Source organism: Gambusia affinis, linkage group LG14 (genome assembly GCF_019740435.1).
Source record: "Gambusia affinis linkage group LG14, SWU_Gaff_1.0, whole genome shotgun sequence".
NCBI lineage: Eukaryota > Metazoa > Chordata > Actinopteri > Cyprinodontiformes > Poeciliidae > Gambusia > Gambusia affinis.
In genome coordinates, this window is record NC_057881.1 from 12,222,809 (window position 1) to 12,244,290 (window position 21,482).

At 37.2% G+C, this 21,482-nt stretch overlaps 1 protein-coding gene across 1 annotated transcript; it reads left to right on the plus strand.

Moving 5' to 3' along the window:
* Positions 1–92: 92 nt before the first annotated feature.
* grhl2b (grainyhead-like transcription factor 2b) lies at positions 93–20,866 on the plus strand. The gene is made up of 16 exons (XM_044139425.1): positions 93–449; positions 1,940–2,129; positions 3,724–3,791; positions 5,455–5,818; positions 7,081–7,139; positions 7,325–7,481; positions 9,372–9,483; positions 14,004–14,098; positions 14,978–15,136; positions 16,843–16,900; positions 17,089–17,228; positions 18,280–18,317; positions 18,448–18,539; positions 19,343–19,428; positions 19,524–19,588; positions 20,272–20,866. Exons 1-16 carry the CDS (start codon positions 430–432, stop codon positions 20,384–20,386), a joined length of 1,818 nt encoding a protein of 605 aa, XP_043995360.1. The 5' UTR covers positions 93–429; the 3' UTR covers positions 20,387–20,866.
* The last annotated feature ends 616 nt before the right edge of the window (positions 20,867–21,482 follow it).

Here is a 21,482-nt window from a genome sequence, read left to right on the forward strand (position 1 = left end):
CCCCTTACCTGATAACCAATCAGAGCTCCGCTCCGCTCAGCATCAGCCAATCAGGAGCAGACTCTAGAACTCACCTTCAATTCCTCCCAGTGAAAGAATTTCGTGTAAAGCAGACATTAAAAAGGCAAATATTAGAGCGTATGGCAGCAGGATGTTTTGTCGATGTTTGTTCTAAAATGCATGCAAACTGAAGAAGAGACGAAGCAAAGCTATTGGTCCAGGTTGGAAGGACTTTTTTTTTTTACCTGACAGGTAGAGGAGGACAGGAGCGGGGAGGGGAGAGACCGTCTCCGAGAGGGGCAGGGAGAAAAGACGCGGGGCGAGAAAAGTCGACTTACCTGTAGCCCAACTTCTAGCAAACTCACTCTGCTAGCTGCTCCGACTTGAAAGTCCAGTTTCACAAGGAAGAACCGTAGAGGAAGCAAAAATATGTCACAGGAGACAGACAAGTAAGTGATCGAGCCCGAGGAGAAGAGCTTAGATGGGTTCTGGACGAAGAGACGCTTGTTTTCCAGATCTAGCTTTGAGGGCTGTGGGGCGAAATAAAGCGCTCACTCACTGGTCATAACATCACCTGCGGTGGATATTTATTCCATACATGTTCTGACGAGTTCAGGTCCGGGAGGAAACTTTTCACGCAAGTATTTGGAGCCGTGGATTTCATTAGAGCGGAATTCGCCATTTTTGACTGATGAAAAAGCCCGTCAAAGTGGCAGGACAAATTTTAAACGTTTTTTATTTATGGATTTAATTTTTTTCGATAAACCTACTTAAGATTCATTAATATTTTTTTCTCTTGACTGCTTCTAAAATATTTCTTGAGTTTATATATATATATTTAACTCTTTGTGTGTTTTATTCGCAAATTCTTCATAAAATAATTGGTGGTTGCTGATTAGGAATTGAAACCGAATTTCCGTCTTTAATTTAGATAGTTATAATAAACATTTTTAACTTTAAATTCTGGAATTTGAGCCTTATTAATAATTAATTAAACTGTTAGTAGTATAACATACTTTACAAAAATCTATTGCTTGAAACTTCAATAAAAACTCAAATTATAGCACATTTATTTATTTTTCTTTTTAGGCACTTCATAGTGAAATTGTTTAAATTAATTAAACATGTATATTCTACTGTTTTCATGGTTTGTCATCAGTGGCGACAGCAGGTGTCGGCCTCTATTTTGACAGGCAGTGGTTAACAGCTTCTGCAAAAATCCAAGTAGCGGAATGGAAAGATAGTAATCAGTTTTGGGTTTTTCTTTTTACACTAATGTTTAGTTGTTCGAGAGCACTAACTGCAGTCATGAAGAACCTGGCAAAACAACAACAAAACTGATCAATCTAAAATCACTTAAAAAATGTATTTGCTGACAAAAGAAGAAAGAAAAATCTGATTTTGGAGTGTAATTTATAATCCAAAAAGTTAAGGTGTTATACAAAGTAAATGCTTTTAATATTTTTCTCCTACAGTAAATATAAATTGATGATGTGTTTTCTTTGGTTAATAATCCTTTCTTTTTGAGACAATCTCAAATTTCACGGTCATTTTACATTACTGATTCATCTTTATTTGTGCTGCAGCTATTAGCATAATGAAAGTGTAAATGTTGTCACTGTTTATTGTACAAGTTCAAGTTGACTCACTCAAAGCTTTATCCTCTGATTGGCTGAGCCCTGAGAGATGTTGTGGCAACACTGTGTGTGTTTGACTACTCTGTGATCTCCACTTAAGTGGGACTAAAGAGCGCCAAAGCAAACACATACATACGCATACATACACACCCAATGGCAGCTATAGATTACAAGCTAATCTTTGAATTCTTGTGAAATTGATCACTGAGATAAAGACGTTCAATGAAATCAAAAGGAGAGCGAACAATGAAGCTAAAAGCAGCAGTGAATCAATAAAAACTGTTTGATTTGCCTTCTTCCAGTAAGCGTTTGGTGGTAGTTGTTCCCAATGAGAGCTCTTTCCCCGCCGTGCGGCGCGCTTACACCAGCGAGGATGAGGCGTGGAGGTCGTACCTGGAGAACCCACTGACTGCTGCCACCAAGGCCATGATGAGCATCAATGGGGACGAGGACAGCGCCAATGCCCTGGGGCTGCTGTACGACTACTACAAGGTGCAGGTCTAAGTGTGGAGGATGGTGACGGCTGTGTCCTAGCACATTGTTTTAGTGATTTGTGTAGTTCAGTTCACCAAAAAAAACACCATCTCAAAGTGCTTTGCAATGCAAACATCTCTATAATATCCAGTAATATAGAATCCAAGTTGATCCAAATTCAAATCAGTCCAATGTATTCAACTTCTGAAGTCAAATTCTTTTCCAGAGTCCAATTCAATTCAAACAAAGTCAGGTAAATCATTGAAGTCTAATTGGTAAAAAGTTGTCTGTGCAGTGGATTATTTTTGCAGCAATTCCCAACCCAAAACAAGCATGTGGCGACAGTGGAGAACAACAACACCAAACACGGTTTCTAGGTTTTCTATTTTTCTCTACACCTCATCAGCAAGCAGAAGTCTGTTGTAAACAATAAGGCATCATGTGACATAAAAGTAAACCTTAAAGGTAGACAGACTGGTAAAATACAATCAGATTCATCAGTCAACTTCATAAAAACGTGCCTCTGCTTTAAAGAACCTACATTGCTTTTCAGGCAAAAAGGAATAACTCGAGTTGAGTAAATAATGTTGTTTATTATAGATTCTTAACTGGAGAGGTACATACTCAAAAGCAACAAGTACCTCTCAAGTATTGGCTTATCTCCTGACAGTTTGTGGCATTATGAGCAGAATCCCTCAACACAATGTATAGTCTTGTCTTTTTTTTTAGACTAGAAAATATAAAAATGTGACCTTTTTGCCCATGGATCCCAGATTTTACCTAAAAACATACAAACTTCAACATTTGGTTGGGTTGTTTCGCATCACTTCCAATCACATAATGACATTTCAAGACAAACTGGTCCAAATCATAGTATAAGTATTTACACAGACTCAAATTAACTTGCATACATTTCAGTCTAATCTCGGCTAAAATGCAATACAGTCAAAATCAGTTCATAATGTCATTCAGTCGCCTTGGAAAGCTCTGCTGATTTAATCGAATTGAATTGTGTCCTTTGGCAACAGAAGATAGGAATAAATCCCTTTTAGCAGGAAGAAACCTCCAGTGGTTAAGTTGACAGTTCAGACGCAAAAAAACCCCCCCAAAAAAACACAGTCGCACTGGTTCAGGAGTAGTTTCTATTTTCTACATTTACAGATCGCTAAGTGGACCTTTTTTCACTTTTCATTTTCACATTTCATTGTGTTTTCTGTATCTATCCAAGGAGAAGCTTGGGGCGGAATTTAATCTGGCATTTTAAGATGGATAAAGATTCACAGAAAACAATAAAATGGGAACATTTCGATATGAAGACGATCTTTTCCCGTTCTCACCTTTGCTTCCCTTTTACCACTAAAGGCAAAAAGGGAAGATTGTAAGAGTCAGAACTGACTCAGGCAATTAAACTTGAACCTCAAGCAACATAAACCATTCTTCATTAGTTGGGTTGTGATTGCATTTTTTATTTTTTTTGCAAGAGTTTCTTTCCTTAGGGAAGAAATAATACAAAGCAATTAAAAATCCCTCAGAAAGTAAACCTGTTGTCAACAGGAAACACACACCACCGGTTAGTATGTTCTGCTGTTGACTGTTCTCCTCTTCCTTCCAGGTGCCCAAAGAAAAGAGAGTTTTGGCAATCCCCAAAGTTCCTGAAATTCCTGAAGACCCGGAGAAAAGGTTAGTAAATTTACGTTTCGTCTGTCAAACCCTTGATCTCAATAATAATAATACAAGTACAAGCCAACAGAGCGACGTATAAAATAGCTTAATATAAGAGCGTTCTGTTTTTCTAAGAACAAATAGATCTTGAAGATCATAGCCAAATTAGAGAAAAGATGTCACAGATCAGTGAGTTTTGTTTTTGACTTAAAAGCCTGACATCTGCTCTGAGACAAGTATGAAGTACCAAATCCTGCAACCTGCAGTGAAAAAGTTGAAAAAGTCTTTGTCATCTGTAATAAATTTTATTGTTTATGACATGGTAACATGTCATTCTTCATTTAAAAAGTTTTAGTTGAACTTTTTAATACATTTTATAATAAAAATATTCCTTAAAGATCGGTGACAGAGACATTATTTTACCAGGTTTTATTTATATGTTATTTTTTGACATGTCAGCTTTGCTTCATTAGGTATAAATATAAACCGATATTATTAACTGAAATCCACAAAGGCGCTAAATTAATCTCTGCTGCTAAATTAATCAAAATTTGCCCTTCGAATAGACAGGTGCTTATTAGTTTCACCTGATCAGTTCTGTATCCTTGCACTATTCTTTGCCTTCTTTTTCTTGGTAAATTACTCAGACACGGAGGACTGAACCTAAACATCCATTCAGCCATTCATTCCTAAACAGCAGGAAAAAACGCTGACTACGCATCGAGTGTTTTTTTACAAAAGTTTCCATTTTTGTAATTTTCTGCTTTTGCATTGTGGCTCATTGTCAACCAAAAGGAGTGTGTTATTTATGTTCATCATTTTCAAATAAGTGATCACAGTTTAGTCTTGTTGCGCTTGTTGAGGTGTGACTGTGACTCAGTGGGTAGAGTAGTGAGCAGGCATTTGGAAAGCTGAGTGTTTGATTTTAGCTTCCTTTTACAACATGTCAGTGTTCCTCTGGGCAACACCCTTTACCCCATGTTGCGTTCTGATCTTCATATTGAAATGTGAGCTTGACTGGTGAAGACTGCTTTAGAGACTAGATTAGGAAAGCTGTTCATGAATTCGATCCATTCAAATCTCCCAGACTAAGTTTATTCATTAAGTACTAAATTTTCCTCTTTTTTTTTTTTTCCAGTTAGGGTTTCCAAATTAATTCTATCTGCTAAATACCAGAATAATGAGACATGATAGTTAAATGGAGACACACCTCAAACACACTGCTTCTAAGGCTCAGCTTTTAGCGCCCGGTCCTATTTGGCCCTAAAGACCACTGTCTTTTTTTAGCTGAGTTGGTGTTACTGTTTCTGTGCATATGACAATGTAAAACCATGTGATATAAGATGATGTAAGTCATTTATTCCATCTCCACAAAGAACAAAAGAAGAAGAAAAACATTGCAGTCACAATACAAGAAATTATTTTTTTTAATTTACAGCTTTAAGATGGGAGCGGTTTGCCATTAAAAAAAACTCTGATCCATATTTCAGCTTCAGGCAATAAAATTTACAATAAACCTTTAATTTTTAAACATTGTGCCAAAATCCCCTTCCCGCCCCCTTATTTATTTATTTCTTTTATAAAGTTGATGATTTTGTGTCTGTTATTGTTGTTTGACTCCGAAGAAAAAAACACCACAAACCAATTTTAACCCTTGATTTTCCTTTTTGTTTTTTCTCAGGCCAGTGTTGCCAAACAACCCCACCAGCCAAAATGACACAGAAACCCTGGACAACCGTGTGCAGGTCCTAAAATCCGTCCCGGTCAATCTGTCACTCGGCACCGACCACCAGGATCCCAAGCTGTGCAGCTCAACGGGGGAGGCCCCAGCGGACGGGGACCCTCCAGCCGTGGCCGTGGTCAAGGCTGAGGTGTACGCGCCCGTCTTCATGGCGGGATCCGGCCTCCACTACCGGGTGGACGGAGAGGAGCGGGTGGTCTACGAGCAGAGTCCGTACGAAGTGACCACCGTCAGCCACAGCTCGTACGTGAAAGAGGACCAGCAGAGTCCGCCTGACAGCCCATACGAGGAGGAGACAGACGGGGTGAGATAGACACAAGTATAACAAAAATGCTGCAGCTTTAAGAACTGCAGGTACTCAGGATGAGCTGATATGACATCGTAAGACTGTTTGGTTTCACAAGATCCCAGTATTTATATCTGAATCAAAAACAAAACTGTTTTAATTCTCTTTCATACTGCTGCTAAAAATATGTATATCCATTGGTACTGTTAAAGTCATATTGATATTTCTAAGATTTATTTTCTTTTTTGATTTTAATACATACAGAATGAATATACTTGGCAAAGACAGCAGTAGTTTCTAGTTGCTTGAAGATTAAAATATCAATTTTTGTAGAAGTGATGGTGGCATTTCTAAAGTTTCCACTGGCATCTAATAAAACTGACTTTAAACTGCACTATAAAATTTTATCCATTTCGAATATATATTTTGTTATAAATATATACAGTATATAGTATATTTTGTTTTTAAATTGGCATATATTGATACCGCAAGCATATCCTTACCCAATCTGTTATGCATCTTGTAAAAGTACTTTTGAAACAGTGTTGCCTTAATAAGGGTTCTGTTTTTCTAATTAACTCACATAAGTGTTTTCAAATAGCCAAATTTGTCTCTTGTGTAAGCGCCAGAAACAGGTGTGGGAGGAGCAGCACTGCTGTTTCAAACAGCTGGAAAAAAACAACAACAATTCCAGTCACTTCAGTATTTTCTCCTGCTACAAAACGTCTCTGGAGCCGAGAAAAGATATGTCCAAAAATATTTGTTTTAGCTTTTTGCACCACAGTATACTTTTGGTAGCAGTACAAAGAGAAAATTTGCAATGATGTTGCATGATGCAACTCTTGCATGTGGTAAAGTTTAGTCTGATGATTTAATTGAAATCCCAAAACCTTGATATCAATCTATAACAACTTAACGATGGGAATCTATAGTGTTCTTTTTACTGTGAGCTGTATCAAAAATGTCACGTTTGGAAACTGATGCAAAAGGAGAAATAAATTAGCCACACAAAGGATATGCAGGTAAGAAACCTGCGGATGATTTGTATAAGTGTGAATCTGTACACGTAGGTAGAGATTTAACAATAGATACGTTAATTATCTGTTTCCTTTTGCCTCCGTTGCTCTCAGGTCTGTTCATAAGAAAACCTTTGTGGAGGAGTTTCTGTTTTTGTTTCATTTGCTGCATTGTTTGATGAGTTCCTCTCAAGCTGACTGAATTTTTCAGGACTGATTTCCTCTTTTTGTGTGTTTTTCTATGTTTGCCTGCATTTTGAACAGAAGTACCACTCACCTTCCTCTCTCGCTACAGACGACTTCTTATTTCATCAGGAGGGAGCGTAAGTCCCTGCACCCTCCTATTGTAGAACAGACAAATGTATAAGTAAAGTGTTGCAACCAGTATTTAAACCTGCACCTCTGAAAATGATCCATAAAGGCACGCATGATTCAGCTGAGTTGTTGTTACCCCTTCATCCTTCCTTGTTATTTATCATCACAAATCTTTCTTGATGTGTGTGTGCAGTGGCAGTTTTCAGTACACGTTGGACGCCACTCGCTCGCTGCGCCAGAAACAAGGCGAGGGACCCATGACTTACCTAAATAAAGGCCAGTTTTACGCCGTGACGCTCAGCGAGCTCAGTGCCAACAAGCGCCTCCGTCACCCCATCAGCAAAGTCCGGGTGAGTGGCTCATTTCCTTCTCATGTTTCCATGAAGTTTTTCATACACTAATTAATTGACATTATCTGTAATGTCAGGTTTTTTTTGTTGTTTTTTTTGTTTGTTTTTTTAAACTGTCCTTTTCCCTCTGTATCTGCAGGAGATAACTGGCATCAAAGGGTTTTGCTTTGCTTGCGCTGTTCAACTCTTTTGAATATTTAAGCTCCTTTTATGTTCAGAGCCTGCAGCTTTGCAGCTTTTATCTTTTCTCTTGCTGCAGGCAGTTGTCTTAAGCACAAATGTTCAGAAACTCTCACAGAAGATTTGTAGGCAGTTGAGGACTATAGTGAGATGTATCGTTGAAATCCGGAAAACAGAAAGCCAGATGTGTGCTGCAGAACATTTCGGCGTTCGTACACTGAAGTCAGGTTTAGTCAGATGGACGAAGACAATTCTTCAATGAAAATGTATCTCAATATTGGCTCTCTGAAATACAGCTCTGGAAGAAATTAAGAGCCCACTGCACCGAGCTTCATTGAAAGCCTCTTGGTTATTCCACCAATGATTTCTGAACTCTTCCTGAGTTAAAACATTTAGTATTGTTGTTTCTAAATGAGTATGAACTTGTTTTCTTTGCATTATTTGAGGTCTGAAAGCTCTGCATCTTTTTCATTATTTTGACCATTTCTCATTTTCTGCAAATAAATACCAAATGTTCGCTTGGAATTTCTGAGACATATTTTCAGTAGTTCACAGAGTAAAAGAACAATGTTCATGTTACTCAATAATATTCCTATAAAAAGTCAGAGAAACTGATCATATATTTATATATATGTGTGTGTGTGTGCGTGTGTGTCTGGATGTACATATGTGATGGTACTGGGAACCAACATTATCTGAACTTAACAAATTCTTCAGTTATCCAGGTGGCCATCTCATCATTTTGAATCAGTTTAATATTTTGAAACTGAAAAGAGGTCCATGTCTAGTAAGGTTTTTTTATTTAGTGTTTTCTTTCTGCCATAAATAATAATACTATAATAATACCAAACTGGCATGAGACTTTGATGGGGCTGATTAAAAAAGTTAATCTTACTTCCAGTGAGAAAAAAAAAACAGTGTTGGTATGATTAAAATATTATTTTAATCCTCAATCTACCAAAGGTATGAGTCATTTTGGGCTTAACTGTATCAAATTCTATGGCTCAGCAATTAGATTATGGATTTTGATTAACAGCATTAACAGTTAATATAGTAAATAAGATAGGAACTCCAAACATGCTGAATAAAGAACGGAAATCAGGTCAAAGATAGTTTACTTCCTTTCTCTGCTTTTTGGATAATGTTCACCCAAACTGTGTTAATAAGGCATTTTTGTTTCTATCGTCATTTTTTTCATCTCTTAAGGTAATATTTTTAGCCTGCTGTGGGCTCTAGATGGAAAACATAATCATCTTTCCTGAAGCATGCACCGGTGCAGCTAGCGTATAAAAGACACCAGAAAACATAACTCTCTATTTGAGGTGATGGAAATGAGCTACAACATGACATCTGTCATTAAAATAAAAGGCTTCAGGTGCCTTTCAGGCTGTTATGTGGACGGAGATACATAGTTGGCATGACAACTTGACATTAGAGTGAGGATATAACCTCTTATTTGCAAGGCAGAGCTGGTTTAAATTAGCCTTTATGTGTGAACAGCCCATTAAACTGTAGCGTTTTGACTTTGTCATCATCAGATTGTTGTAGCTCATGAATGCTTTCTTCCAGCTAAACAGCAGCCTGACTCATAAATCTCTTATCCGTGATGGATGCCAAGGTGTCGTAATGCCCTGAGTAACAACTAAAGTCTGACATTATCTCAGACTGATCGTTTACTTAGACATATTCTTCCCTTGTTCTGCTTCTCAGAGTGTAATCATGGTGGTGTTCAGCGAGGACAAGAACCGAGACGAGCAGCTCAAATACTGGAAGTACTGGCACTCGCGGCAACACACGGCCAAACAGCGGGTCCTCGACATCGGTAAGACTTTTAAAAAATTTGAAGCGAAATGTTTAAAAATGGTTTTGATAGCAGCTGAACAACTTTAGTGCTTTTTGCACAGATTATAGTTCCTTTTATTATTGTCAATATGCAATACTGAAATGTCTGGAAAGGCATTAAGGAATGGGAATTTGAATATTTAAAAGTTACAAATCTGCTAAAAAAACTGTGTTTTGACATGATGTTATGAACTTTAGTTTTGATTTTCCACATCAAAATAAATGTAATTGCTTTTCTCTTATCCTTCCGATCATTTTTTAGTTCTGGGTTTAAAACTGGAAACAAGATTCTTGAACTTGGTTTAGTTGAGGTGCTTCAATGGAGAAATAAAAACACATATCATAAAACCTACATTTGTGAATGATTAGTATTCAAATGTCCAGGATGTCATAAAAATTGAGTCTCGAAATGTTGTTATAGAGCAACACGAATAGAGGATCCATCAAACTAAACCATCAAACCCTAAGTAGGAATTTGAAAAGTGTAGATGAACGCTCTATCCAGCCATCTGACAAGCAGTTTTACTTTAGCGTCACTATATTTTGAAAAAAAAAAAAGACATCAAATTAAAAGACCATTAAGCTCTAGCGGTTTAAACATTTTAAAACCTTGCCTGATGTGCTGAGTGAGAGGCAGAGTGACACATCTATATTGTCAGAAGTGCTGGAATGTGCTCAGTAAGTAAATAAAGCAATACCAATCTGAAGGCCAACTAGCCTCCACCCAGCTGCCGCCATCATCCAGCAACAGACAGTGGATCAGGTTGACCTACAATCCACACACACACACACACACACACCAATAAAGGTTTTAATGTGAATGTGTTGCAGCATAAATCCTCTAATCTTCCCGACATTATCCAGGTGATGGATCTTAATGCTCGTCTGTTCCAAACATGACAAGTCAAACTTTCTTTTTCACACCACTTCCCACGGGCGTGCATGCACCCATCTGAAAGGCCCTCAATCTCCGCTCTGTGACATTTGCTTTCCCTCTAAGCTCGGCTGGAGCATTTGAATCTTAACCGTCTTTTCTATGCCTTGTTGAGTGAATGCATGTGAGACGCTCTGAGGCAATCTGGGTGACAAGCTTGGGCCTGCTGGGTAGGCAAAGATTCGGAGGTATGTGGGAGACTTTGGGTCTGGATGCAGACAAACAGACACATACACACCTCCATGCAGCTTGTTGGGACAGGGAGAGGAATGTTAGCCACACTGTTACCTCAACTGGTCCTGGTCTGTTGAAAGCGATTTTTTTGCTTCAGTGTTGATTTTCATCTTAATTCTCATGTTTACACCAACCAAGGTGAGTCACAATCAGCCTTCAATTCACACACGTCTTTAGATCTGCAGGTACATTTACAGCCTTTCATGGCGGCGAAACATGAATTTAAGTGAAAACTGAAATTAAGATCTCATGCCAGACTCCTGTTATGGTGGTGTTTGTCCGCAGGTTTTAGTTACACCAAAATTCTTGGACAGATCACAACTTCACTTGTCAGAGTAAATAATTGTCCCAGTATGAGAATCCTAATTGTCTTTGGTGATTAGCTGACTTTGCAGTTTCAAAGTGGCAAACTATGGAGGTATTAGAGTTTTTGCAATGATTCAAAAAATATTAGTCAGGGTCATAAATAAACGTAAAAAATAAACATGTTTATTTACGCAGTGTTTTTTGAAAGAGATGGTGTCACTGTACTTATGCACAAAGAAAACAGAATAATCAACAAATTGTGAAAGATTTCCATGGGCAACACTTTGTAGAATATGTAGAAATGTAACTTAACATGTAAATGAGGTAAAAAGAAAGAAAAAAAAAAAACCTCCATGAGGTCTATTAATCTGTCAATGAGTTTAATAAGCTTTCCAAGTCCAACAGTAAACATCTTAGGTAAATTTATGCATCGGGGTTCTTTCTGAAGTGGCTGTAAAAAGTCTTGTCTCGACAGCTACAGAAATACCCATTTCTAAGGTAATTTTCCACAAGTGGGCAATAAACTGTAAATCTCCGCTCTCCAAAAAACTCCAAAACATTTCTTTGTAGTATATCCAAAATTGTCAGTGGTTAACCTCAAAGATAACAGTTTTTCCTTCATCAAGTAAGTGTAGAAGAGAAAATAAAATGCATGTTTTGACATAGATAAGTTATATTCCTCACTCTGATGGCGTTTGAGATTAGTCTGACGTTGATTTTTGATGCATAAGAGGCTTCTTGAAGAAATAAAGCCAAACTGAATTAATCTGTCGGTGTGATCTCCAAAGACATGAAAAGTGCAACTCTTTGTTATTGACTCAGGTTATTCTTAGATCACAAATTTCTGTTGTTAAGTTGCACAATTAAGTAGTTTTGTTAACTTATAAATAACTCTATTGTAAAACCTTTGAACCCTGTTGCCTTTTAATTAGCTTGTTGATCTTGCTATATAACATGAAATTATGTCTCTTGCCTCCCTCCAAATATTCACCACACAACTACTATGAGGAAGTGCAATCTCCCTTTTTTTTAGAACAAATCCCTCAGGTGTCCTTTTTAATGTTTTTGCAAGTGTAATGAGTCTGTTTTTATGTTCATGTGTGAGGAACAGACACAGATCAGACACATCAACAGCACAACCCATAGGGCATAAATATTTTTCCATTATATCAACAGATGCGGTTGAGGAAGTATATTCACATATAACTGCACACAAAGTTTTCGAAACATTGTTCCCTAAGAGACCACCTGTGTACGGCAATGCTGTAAAAGTGAGTTCTAGCTGGATGGAAATTAAAGAAAAGTTGGTATGAATAGAGGTTGAGACACGGCGCATCGTACCCCGGGGCTGCTTCAGAGAATGGGTCATTTGAATGAGGTTATTTACTCGGGGGTGTTCGCACAGGAAGGCGTGCTACAACCTGCCCTGCTGCTTTGTGCACCTGCTCAGAGACCAGGAAGTGTTCATGTGATGGCGGTTAGGATATTGAAGGACCTCGCTAATAGACATTTGGACAATGGTCACATTAAACTAACTTGTCGTCAAACAGTAAAAACAAATCTTAGCGGAGTCATCCCACGATCAGCAGTCGACTGAGTATAATTGATTATTATTTATTCTAAAGGGTTTCTTCTGTTTGTGTATTCAGACTAACCTTGGTGTGTATTTTTGAAATTTATTTCAAAATTATCATTTCAAATATTCGTCTTCTCTCCAAAAGGAAAATAGCAGAGGGCCGCAAGTTTGCAAAGTTGCTTGTGAAGGAACCACAAGACTTGTGGAACTATGTCCTTTGTACAAATGAGACCAAATTTGGTTAAAAAAAAAAAAAAAAAAACAATATATAAGCTCATATCAGCTGTCAAGCATGGTGGTGAAAGGATGATACCCAGGGCTTGTTTTGGATACCTTGTAGTAACTGTCAATGTAGACCTTTCTGAAAAGTATTTGTGAATCAAATATATGAAACCTTACCTGTCTGTCCATATATCTGTCTGGCTTTCTTTTCTAGAAATTAAGCTAAGATAAGTTCACTCTAGTTGACACTACCTAAGTAAGCTAGCTGGATAGTTTATACATAGCTTAGTTTATGCTAGCTAGCTGATGTAGAGTTTAAGCTTATCTTACTCTTGGTAAACTAGTTAGCGAGTCTATTTTTTCTTGAGTTGAAGGTTACCTTCTCTTAGCTGACTTATCCAGATTTTATACTTATCTGTTTCTAGCTAACTTATCTAGAAAGTAATTTCATCTTATGCTAACAAACCTTTATAGAATTGAAGCTGATGTTAAACTTTAGATAGCCTAGCTAGCTAGGCTATACTTAAATTTATAATAAGATAGCTAAGTTATTTATCTAAAACTTTGACTATGTTATGCACTAAAAAAGATAGCAAGCTTATCTGGAGCTCGAGCTTATTTTATGTCAGCTAACAATCTTCGCGAGAATTCACTATCTTCAGGTCTACTTTATATAGCTCAGGATTACCTAACCAGCTAGCTTAGAGTTTTAGCTTACTGTATCTTAAACAGAGAGATCTAACATTTCATAAAACAGCTGAAGAGGCTTTGAAAATGAAAGAGAGTCCCTCCCAAAAGCAGTCCTGCTTTTATTTACGCATATATATTTATCTATTTGTAGGTTTGTTTGTTTCTTTAGCATGTTCCTTTGATTGGGTGCTTGGCCAAAGAGCATTCTTATTATGGCCCCAATTTTTATCTCCCATACTTGTGGTCAGAGGTCAACCTAAAGCAAACCGAAGCACTGATCTGGCTGCCCTTTTATGACTCAGTTGAATAGCCTTTCTTTGCATCTTCTCAGGCCCTTTGAAGCCAGACTCTCTGTTTACTCAAGCAGATAAGGCCTTATGTCCTAAAACTGAAGCGTGCCACCTGATTGCTTATCTTAACAATAGCTACCAGTTTTTAATTTTATTGACCAATTTGTTGGGTTGATGCCTGATAGCTGGGAATAAATTAAAAATTTGTATTTGCAAGAAATAAACTATGTACTGTTTTCATTAAACAGCTGATTACAAGGAGAGCTTCAACACAATCGGGAATATTGAAGAAATCGCCTACAATGCCATCTCCTTCACCTGGGATGTGAATGAAGAGGCCAAGGTACAGAGGAGTTATGTTACTGTATTTTATTCCTGTTCTTTTTTGTTTTGCATGCAGGAATTAAATGTCATAGTAATTTTCCCAGAAACCAGTTTACTCTATTTACTCTCACTAGAGGCGTGTTGTTGATGTGAAAAAGTAGCTCGACAGGTTTTTTTTTATTATTATTATTTATTTTGTGCTGATTCAGATGTTGTTAACCGGTTTTTCGAAAGTGATGCAACCGTCTGACCCGTAGACACCCCAAGTGCTTAAGAGCTTACTGTCATATTTAATATTAAATCCTATTATGCTGCAATCAGTCAAGACCTGAGCACCGAAAGCAGTATCTTGCCTCTAGCTGGCACATTTTCAGCTGTGTGTCATAAAACCGATGGGCAGAGCCGCCTACATTTGCTCTGTTTGTTCTCTTTGTTTCGGTGAAGCCCACTCCTTTGTGACCACTCCTTAAATGCAGCTCCGTCAGTGTTTAAACTTCAGAGTGCCCCCAAGAGCCATCACACACCAGCGCCCTTCCCCACCCTCTCTTGTTTGTTTTGCCCTCATTTCTGAGGGACTCGATGTGTGTGTTCAGTCTGTTTATGTGCACTGTGTGTCAGGAGACTTTTTTTATTGCAAAAGCGTAGGCAAAGACGATCGAAAGAAACCAAAGTCAATGCTTCTTACTAATTCTGACTTGCTCTATTCCTCAGATATTTATGTGCAGAGTCTGTTTAGAGAAATGACATCCCAGCACACTTTACAAAACAAGAACATCTCGTCAATGTATTGAATATAGTTAATCTAATCATCCTGACAAAGATCACTTCCTGTCTTAAGTAGGTTTAATATGTGTGAGCGTTGAAGCCTGATCTGCTCGTCTTACTCTGTCGTCTTTAGATCTTCATCACCGTCAACTGTCTGAGCACAGACTTCTCCTCCCAGAAGGGGGTGAAGGGTCTTCCTCTCATGATCCAGATCGACACGTACAGCTACAACAACCGCAGCAACAAGCCGCTCCACAGGGCGTACTCACAGATCAAGGTCTTCTGTGACAAGGTGACCAAACACTTGCTACACTCTTGTTAACATCTGCAGGAACATGTCACTCAATCCTGTTTTATTATAAAAGCTGTAAACCCTGGTAAAGATTCTGATTTTTTTTGGGTGGTAACATATAAAATGTAAGATGTGTCTAACCGTCCTTCTTACTGTGAATTATTGCAATATGGTTTAATGATAAAATGATAAAAGTGCAAGTTTAGTGCAAGTGAGTCTCCTAGCCGTTTTCTGATTTTTAAAGAACAATATGCACGTGTCTTATTTTAATCACCATTAACATAAAAATATTTCTACCATTTTTAACAGTGGCCAAGAAAAACAAATCCTGTATCTTGTGATACAGCTCTGGAAAAAAATTAAGAGACAACTTAAAATGATCAGTTTCTCTGACTTTACTTTTTATAGATAAATGTTTGAGTAAAATGAACATCATTCTATTATTCTGTGAACTACTGAGAACATGTCTCTGAAATTCCAACCAAAAATTTAGTATTTATTTGCAGAAAATGAGAAACAATCTAAATAACGAAAAAGATCTTTCAGACCTCAAATAATGAAAAAAAAAAGAAAAAAAAAGTTGCTATTCATTTAGAAACAACAATACTAATGTATTTAGTATTTAGTATTTAGTCACTCCATCAATATTGGATGGAGTGACCATCAGGTTTTCAATGGGGTTGACTGCAGTGGGCTCTTCATTTTTTCCAGAGCTGTATTTATTCCTCACATGAACAATTATGGATAATAAACCGCACAAAGCTTAGATATTTTCCCACTTAATAAATGTCCTCAAGTCAAAAGCTGGATTTGACTTTTTTCCAGTGTGTGTTTGCACAACTGCAATAAAATCTGACTTTATTTATAATTATTTACCTATTTATAATTTTTATTTTTCACCATGCTAATTTTATTTTATTTTATTTTTTGTAAATAAATCAACAGACTCTCAAATGTGCGAGATGCTGCAGACCTGTAGTTTGCTGGACTCTAGTGGTGACAACAGTAACTGCAGCAAAATCCTGTAGCGGAGAGAAAAACTAACAACGTGCAAATTTTATCTACAGAACAAGAAGCAATGAATGCTGCCAAACCTGACTTGTGAATGTTTTTATTTTATGAATCTGCACATTATTTGTCACTCTTTTTTTTTTTTTTTTTGACTGCTTTAAAGGAATATTTGCAATAAAGTTGCACATTTTATCTGCCTAACTCAGGTATTCAGCTACCATACTGATGATTTTTTCCCCCCTCCCCATCAGGAAAAACGCGTTTGTTTCACCATCTAGTCGATTTTTTTTGTGCGATATACTTTAACGTCAGTCTTTGTAATTATGACACTTTGTCTTGAAAAGGTGAGGATTGCACTGAAAAGACAGTGCTGCTCAGTTCTGACTTCAATATTTTCTATTATTGTGGATAATGTAATTACATTTATGTCATGAAAAACAGATTAACAGTTCACTTGGAAAATGTTCAAAGTATCTCTGCTGACACCAGAAGCGATTGTTAGGATTTGTCTTTAGTGTTTCTTTTTGTTTGTTTGGTGACTATAAGTGCATCATTACCTGCAAAAAGGCTGAATCCTGACGTCAGTCTGCCCTCTAGTGGTCAAAGCAAACCTGCGCATGAGTAACATGGGTTTTTTTTAGCCATTCCTGCAGACTTGAATCGTTTTTAACCGCCTGACTATTTTTTTTCTCCAGGGAGCAGAGAGAAAAATAAGAGATGAAGAGAGAAAATTACTGCGCAAGAAGTCGAAAGGTATGGCAAATTTAAAATAAAAAGTAAGCAAAAATAAAGAGCAATTGAAAAGATTTGTATCGGGGAAGCAGAAATAAGAGTGCTCTTTTTACAGTTTACGGCTATAAATATACTTGTTTTTGTTTTAATAGTAAACAAAGACCGGGTGAATTATTGTGAGTGCAGTCCTTCGTTTTTCTTCTGTTTAGGGAAAGATGGCGGTGTCGGGGTCATCACTATTCCCAAAAAGTCCGACGTCACTTTCTTCAAGACCATAACGGACTTGGAGGCCCAGCCGGTCCTCTTCATCCCCGACGTTCACTTTGGCAACCTGCAGAGGGCTGGACAGGTAGCCGCAATGTTCAACAAAACCTCTTAGCCGAGATTCGACTTTTCAGATTTGTAATAGTAAAATGTTTCGAAAACTAGGAGCTTCACCTACTGGGAGGGTGCGAAGAGAGGGACAGGGAAACCACAAGCTAAAGAAATTATAAAGTTGTTTTTCTGTACTTCAAATGTTCCTGCAGCAAGTCTAGAAATGTCTCTAATCATATTCCAAATATGGATCAGTTAATAATGGAAACATGTTGGATTTTCCACACTTCCTCCCTCGTTCCATTTTCTAAAGTTCAAAAGTTTTCTTTTTTGAATGTGTAGACATTTTTGGATTCGTCAAATCAAATAATTGATTCCAACACTTTATCCTTTTTGTGTTTTGAGAACCTACAGTGATTTAATACCAGAGATATACAATTTCACTGCTTTTTTTTTGTCCTCAAAGCAACTTTATATTTGGGTTTCTGTTACATCGGATAAATGCCCACCAAAACAGGATTTTTACAAACAGTATAAGAGTGATAAAACTAAAAGAATCAGTATTTGTTGTAGAATAATTCATTCGAGACGTGGGGAATCTCAGTTTGCTACATTTTGAAATGGAGGCTCAACAAGATTCTAGAAAAAAGTAAAAAAGTATGCCATTTTGAAATAAAAAATATTCAGGAGATCTGTTTGTAGAAATTGTCTCCTGCTTTCCTTACAATTCAAAATTCTGGCTTCCTTTGTTGATCTGTCACATGAAATCCCAACAAAATGCATCAAAGTTTAAGCTTGCGATGCAACAATGTGTAAAAAGCTGATGCGTAGTTTTAGGAGCCACTACATTTGGTAAAATGTCCAATTCTGTGGCAAAGAATAAGGAAATCCTCTGACATTTCTTGACATTTTTGCTTCCAAGTCCAAAAAAAAAATGTTTTGGTGCTTCTGACAAAAACTTTCAACTTTCTTGGAAGCAAAACCGAAACAAAAGTTTCTGTCACATTATCCTGATTTTATATGAAATATTAAAAAATTTTGCATAACGCTTTGAGTTTCACCTCTATCTCTTAATTTGTGCCTAGGTGTTTACGTTCAACGCAGAAGAGATTGACAGAGAAGGGTGAGTGTGCATCAGCAGGAAAACAGGAAACCACGCCTCATCGCAACAACAAAGCCAGCAGCTTTCGGGATTATAATTTCTTCTTCCTCTTCTTCTTCTTCTTCTTATTTTTTATTTTTATTTTTTTGAGGAGCGTGTTGGTGAAGAGGATGTTCAGGCCGTCCGATGAAGACCTGTGCCCGTCACCGCACAAACAGAGCCGGGAGGAGACGCACAAGCGAGGTAACACGGCCGACGTCAAGCCGTGCTCACAAGCACAAAACGTGCTTTCCTACTAACAGGGTTCCTGCACAATTTGGAAAAGTCTGGAATTTCATTTGAGTATTTTCCCGGTTAACTCTGGAAGAGGATAATAAAGTCTGTCATGATATTTTCATTCGCGGACTTTACCCCCCAATCCCGTTTTCCAGCCATCTTTGCTTTTCTTCTGGGTTCCCCCCCCCCCCCCATATTTACAGCCATAAAAAATAAAAATAAAATAAAAAAAATGCTGTTTTAATCTGTTGTTTTTGTTCGTTTTAACCAATTAGAGTAAAAGCAATAGGCGGTCTGCTTTCTGTCCCATCTGGCAAGTAATACTAAATTATTTGAGCATTTGCTAAATCCAGTGTGTTTACTTGGACGTAAGGAATAGCAAACGCTTTCATTTCGAGTCAGCACAATTTGCAGCAGCAGCAGCGTATTCCCACGAGGAACGAAGCAGCTGTTCCTGAACTTCACACATCCTCATTTTCTCCATGGGAATAAAACATGGTACTCAATGTTCATCCTTGGCAGAATACGCTAAAAATCCTCTCCCAGCACGGCTTGTTCCAGAAGAGTGCTGGTCTGGGTGATATTTAATAATTACGTGTGGAAAGTGTCAAAAATAACAGCCCAAGGTCATTTGTGATTCTGCTCTTCTTATTGTGCAAGTAAAGAAACTTTGAGATCCTTGAGGCTTCATGAAAAACAAGAGAAAACTTGGAAACTGTGACATCACCAGTCAGGTTGCATATTGGCTTCCTTCTGCTTTTGCTTTGCAGTGCTGCTGTATGTCAGGAAGGAGACGGATGAAGTGTTCGATGCTCTGATGCTGAAGTCTCCAACCCTCAGAGGACTGATGGACGCTGTGAGCGCTGCCTTTCTGCCTGCAGGCGTCAAACACAGAATCTATTCCCAGAAGAGCTCGTTTTCACACACTCCTCTATGTTTTCTCCTCAACAGATATCAGAGAAGTATGGCGTGCCCACAGAGAGGATAGCCAAAGTGTACAAGAAAAGTAAAAAAGGGTGAGCTGGTACCAAAGTAGAACTGTTTTGGGTCCAGAAATGGACAGATCCAGGCTTAAGTTAATGATCGAACACAACCAGTAATCTCTTCAAAATAACACCTTTATTATTGCAAAAAAGAGATTTGTAAATAAACGGATAAAGGAGAGACTGAAATATTACAGGAGGTAATATATCAAAGTATGATTTTTAAAAAAATGACAGTAAATAAAATATACAAAATAAATTCAGAATATGGGAAAAAAGGTAGGTAAAAATATTGAAATATAAAGGAAACTATTGAAGCAATGAGACTGAAAGTAAAATACAATGGAAAATTAAAAATAATAGCAATAATGTCTAAACAATTAAAAATGAAACATTAATTTATGTTACAATGTGAAATCAAATCAAAATGAGTCGAGGAAGTTATTTTTTGAGTGCAGTATTTAGTACATTTATTAAATTTTTTTATTTCTAAATTTACCGCCAATTTTGGCAGGATCTGTCCTCCATAGGTGTGATGGGTTTTATTAAGCCTGTAATGATAAAATTATGACCTTTCAAAATAAGGCTTGCCGATTCCCCTATTAGGTAAAATTCTTTGAAAAAGCTCACAACTAACCTACAAAACAAAAACTGAAGATCTAAATTTTGGATTCAGCAGAATTAATTTTTCTATTATTTATGTTTTTTGGGGGCAGAATCCTGGTGAACATGGACGACAACATCGTCGAGCACTACTCCAACGAAGACACGTTCATCCTCAGCATCGAGAACAGCGCCGACGCCTTCAAGGTCATTCTGACGGAGATCTGACGCTTCGCCCTCGGATTTACTTCAAACCTCTGAATCCCCTGATTCCCACACTACACTTACCTCTATGAAGCATTTTCTATTTCCTGTGCAGGATGACAAACAAAAAAAACAAAAAAACACGGATGCTCTTGTGAATTGATAGAAGAAATGCTGGACTCCATATCCACCTACATCGGTTTTACTGAATATTTTTACTGTATAAACTCTTTATGTAAAATAATTATGTACAGAGGCGTTTTTGCCAAATGTCACATCAGAAGTAGCCACTTAAAATATTTCTGATGTCCTGTATGTAGCCGCAGCTTTAATTTACTTAGTTGATTCCAAGTACAAATTAGCAGCTTTTTTCCCCTGCATGCCAAACGTTGTTTTTGCTAGAAGTGTCATTATTTATTATTATTTTTTTTGTATTTCTATACATACAATCCAAGAATTTCAAGTAGATTTCTTCAAAATCAAAGTAAATGAATTTTAAAACTGTGCGATTCTCTCGTCTTTCAGCCGCGTGGTAAAAGCCGCGTTTTATTTTTTAATGGTTTTTAAGACATGCGAGTGAAATGTTTCATTTGTAAATGGAGATGTAATATAAGTACAGCTGTTTTGAAAATATAATAAAAACAAACAGAACAAAAATGTCCTCTTTCAAATAGCTATAACCGACTAGGCAAACGCAAGAAATAAAACGAATAATTTCTACTCATATAGTGATGTGAAAAAATATCAATTACTTCTGTTTTTTGTCTTTAAATCATGCTTACTGTTATTAATCAGATTTTCTTTAGTTCATCTCGGTCTGAATTTACGACAATTATTATTTTTTTGTTTGGAAAAATGCAGGAAAATCTTGACGGTAGCTCTCATCTCCAAAAGTGTCTCAACTAATTTAGGGGGCTGTGACGCCTCACATGAGGTCAGGTAAGTCTAGTAGTTTTATTTCCTTAAATTAAATAAATCAAAAACTAGATATTTTATTAACTCTGGTAACCTTTTACATTAAAACCTGATGCTGTGAAAACATTTAGGTGCGATAAAACAAAGACAAAAAATAAAGAAGAAATCAGACGTTTTTCACAAACTGTGGATAAGTTTCACGGTT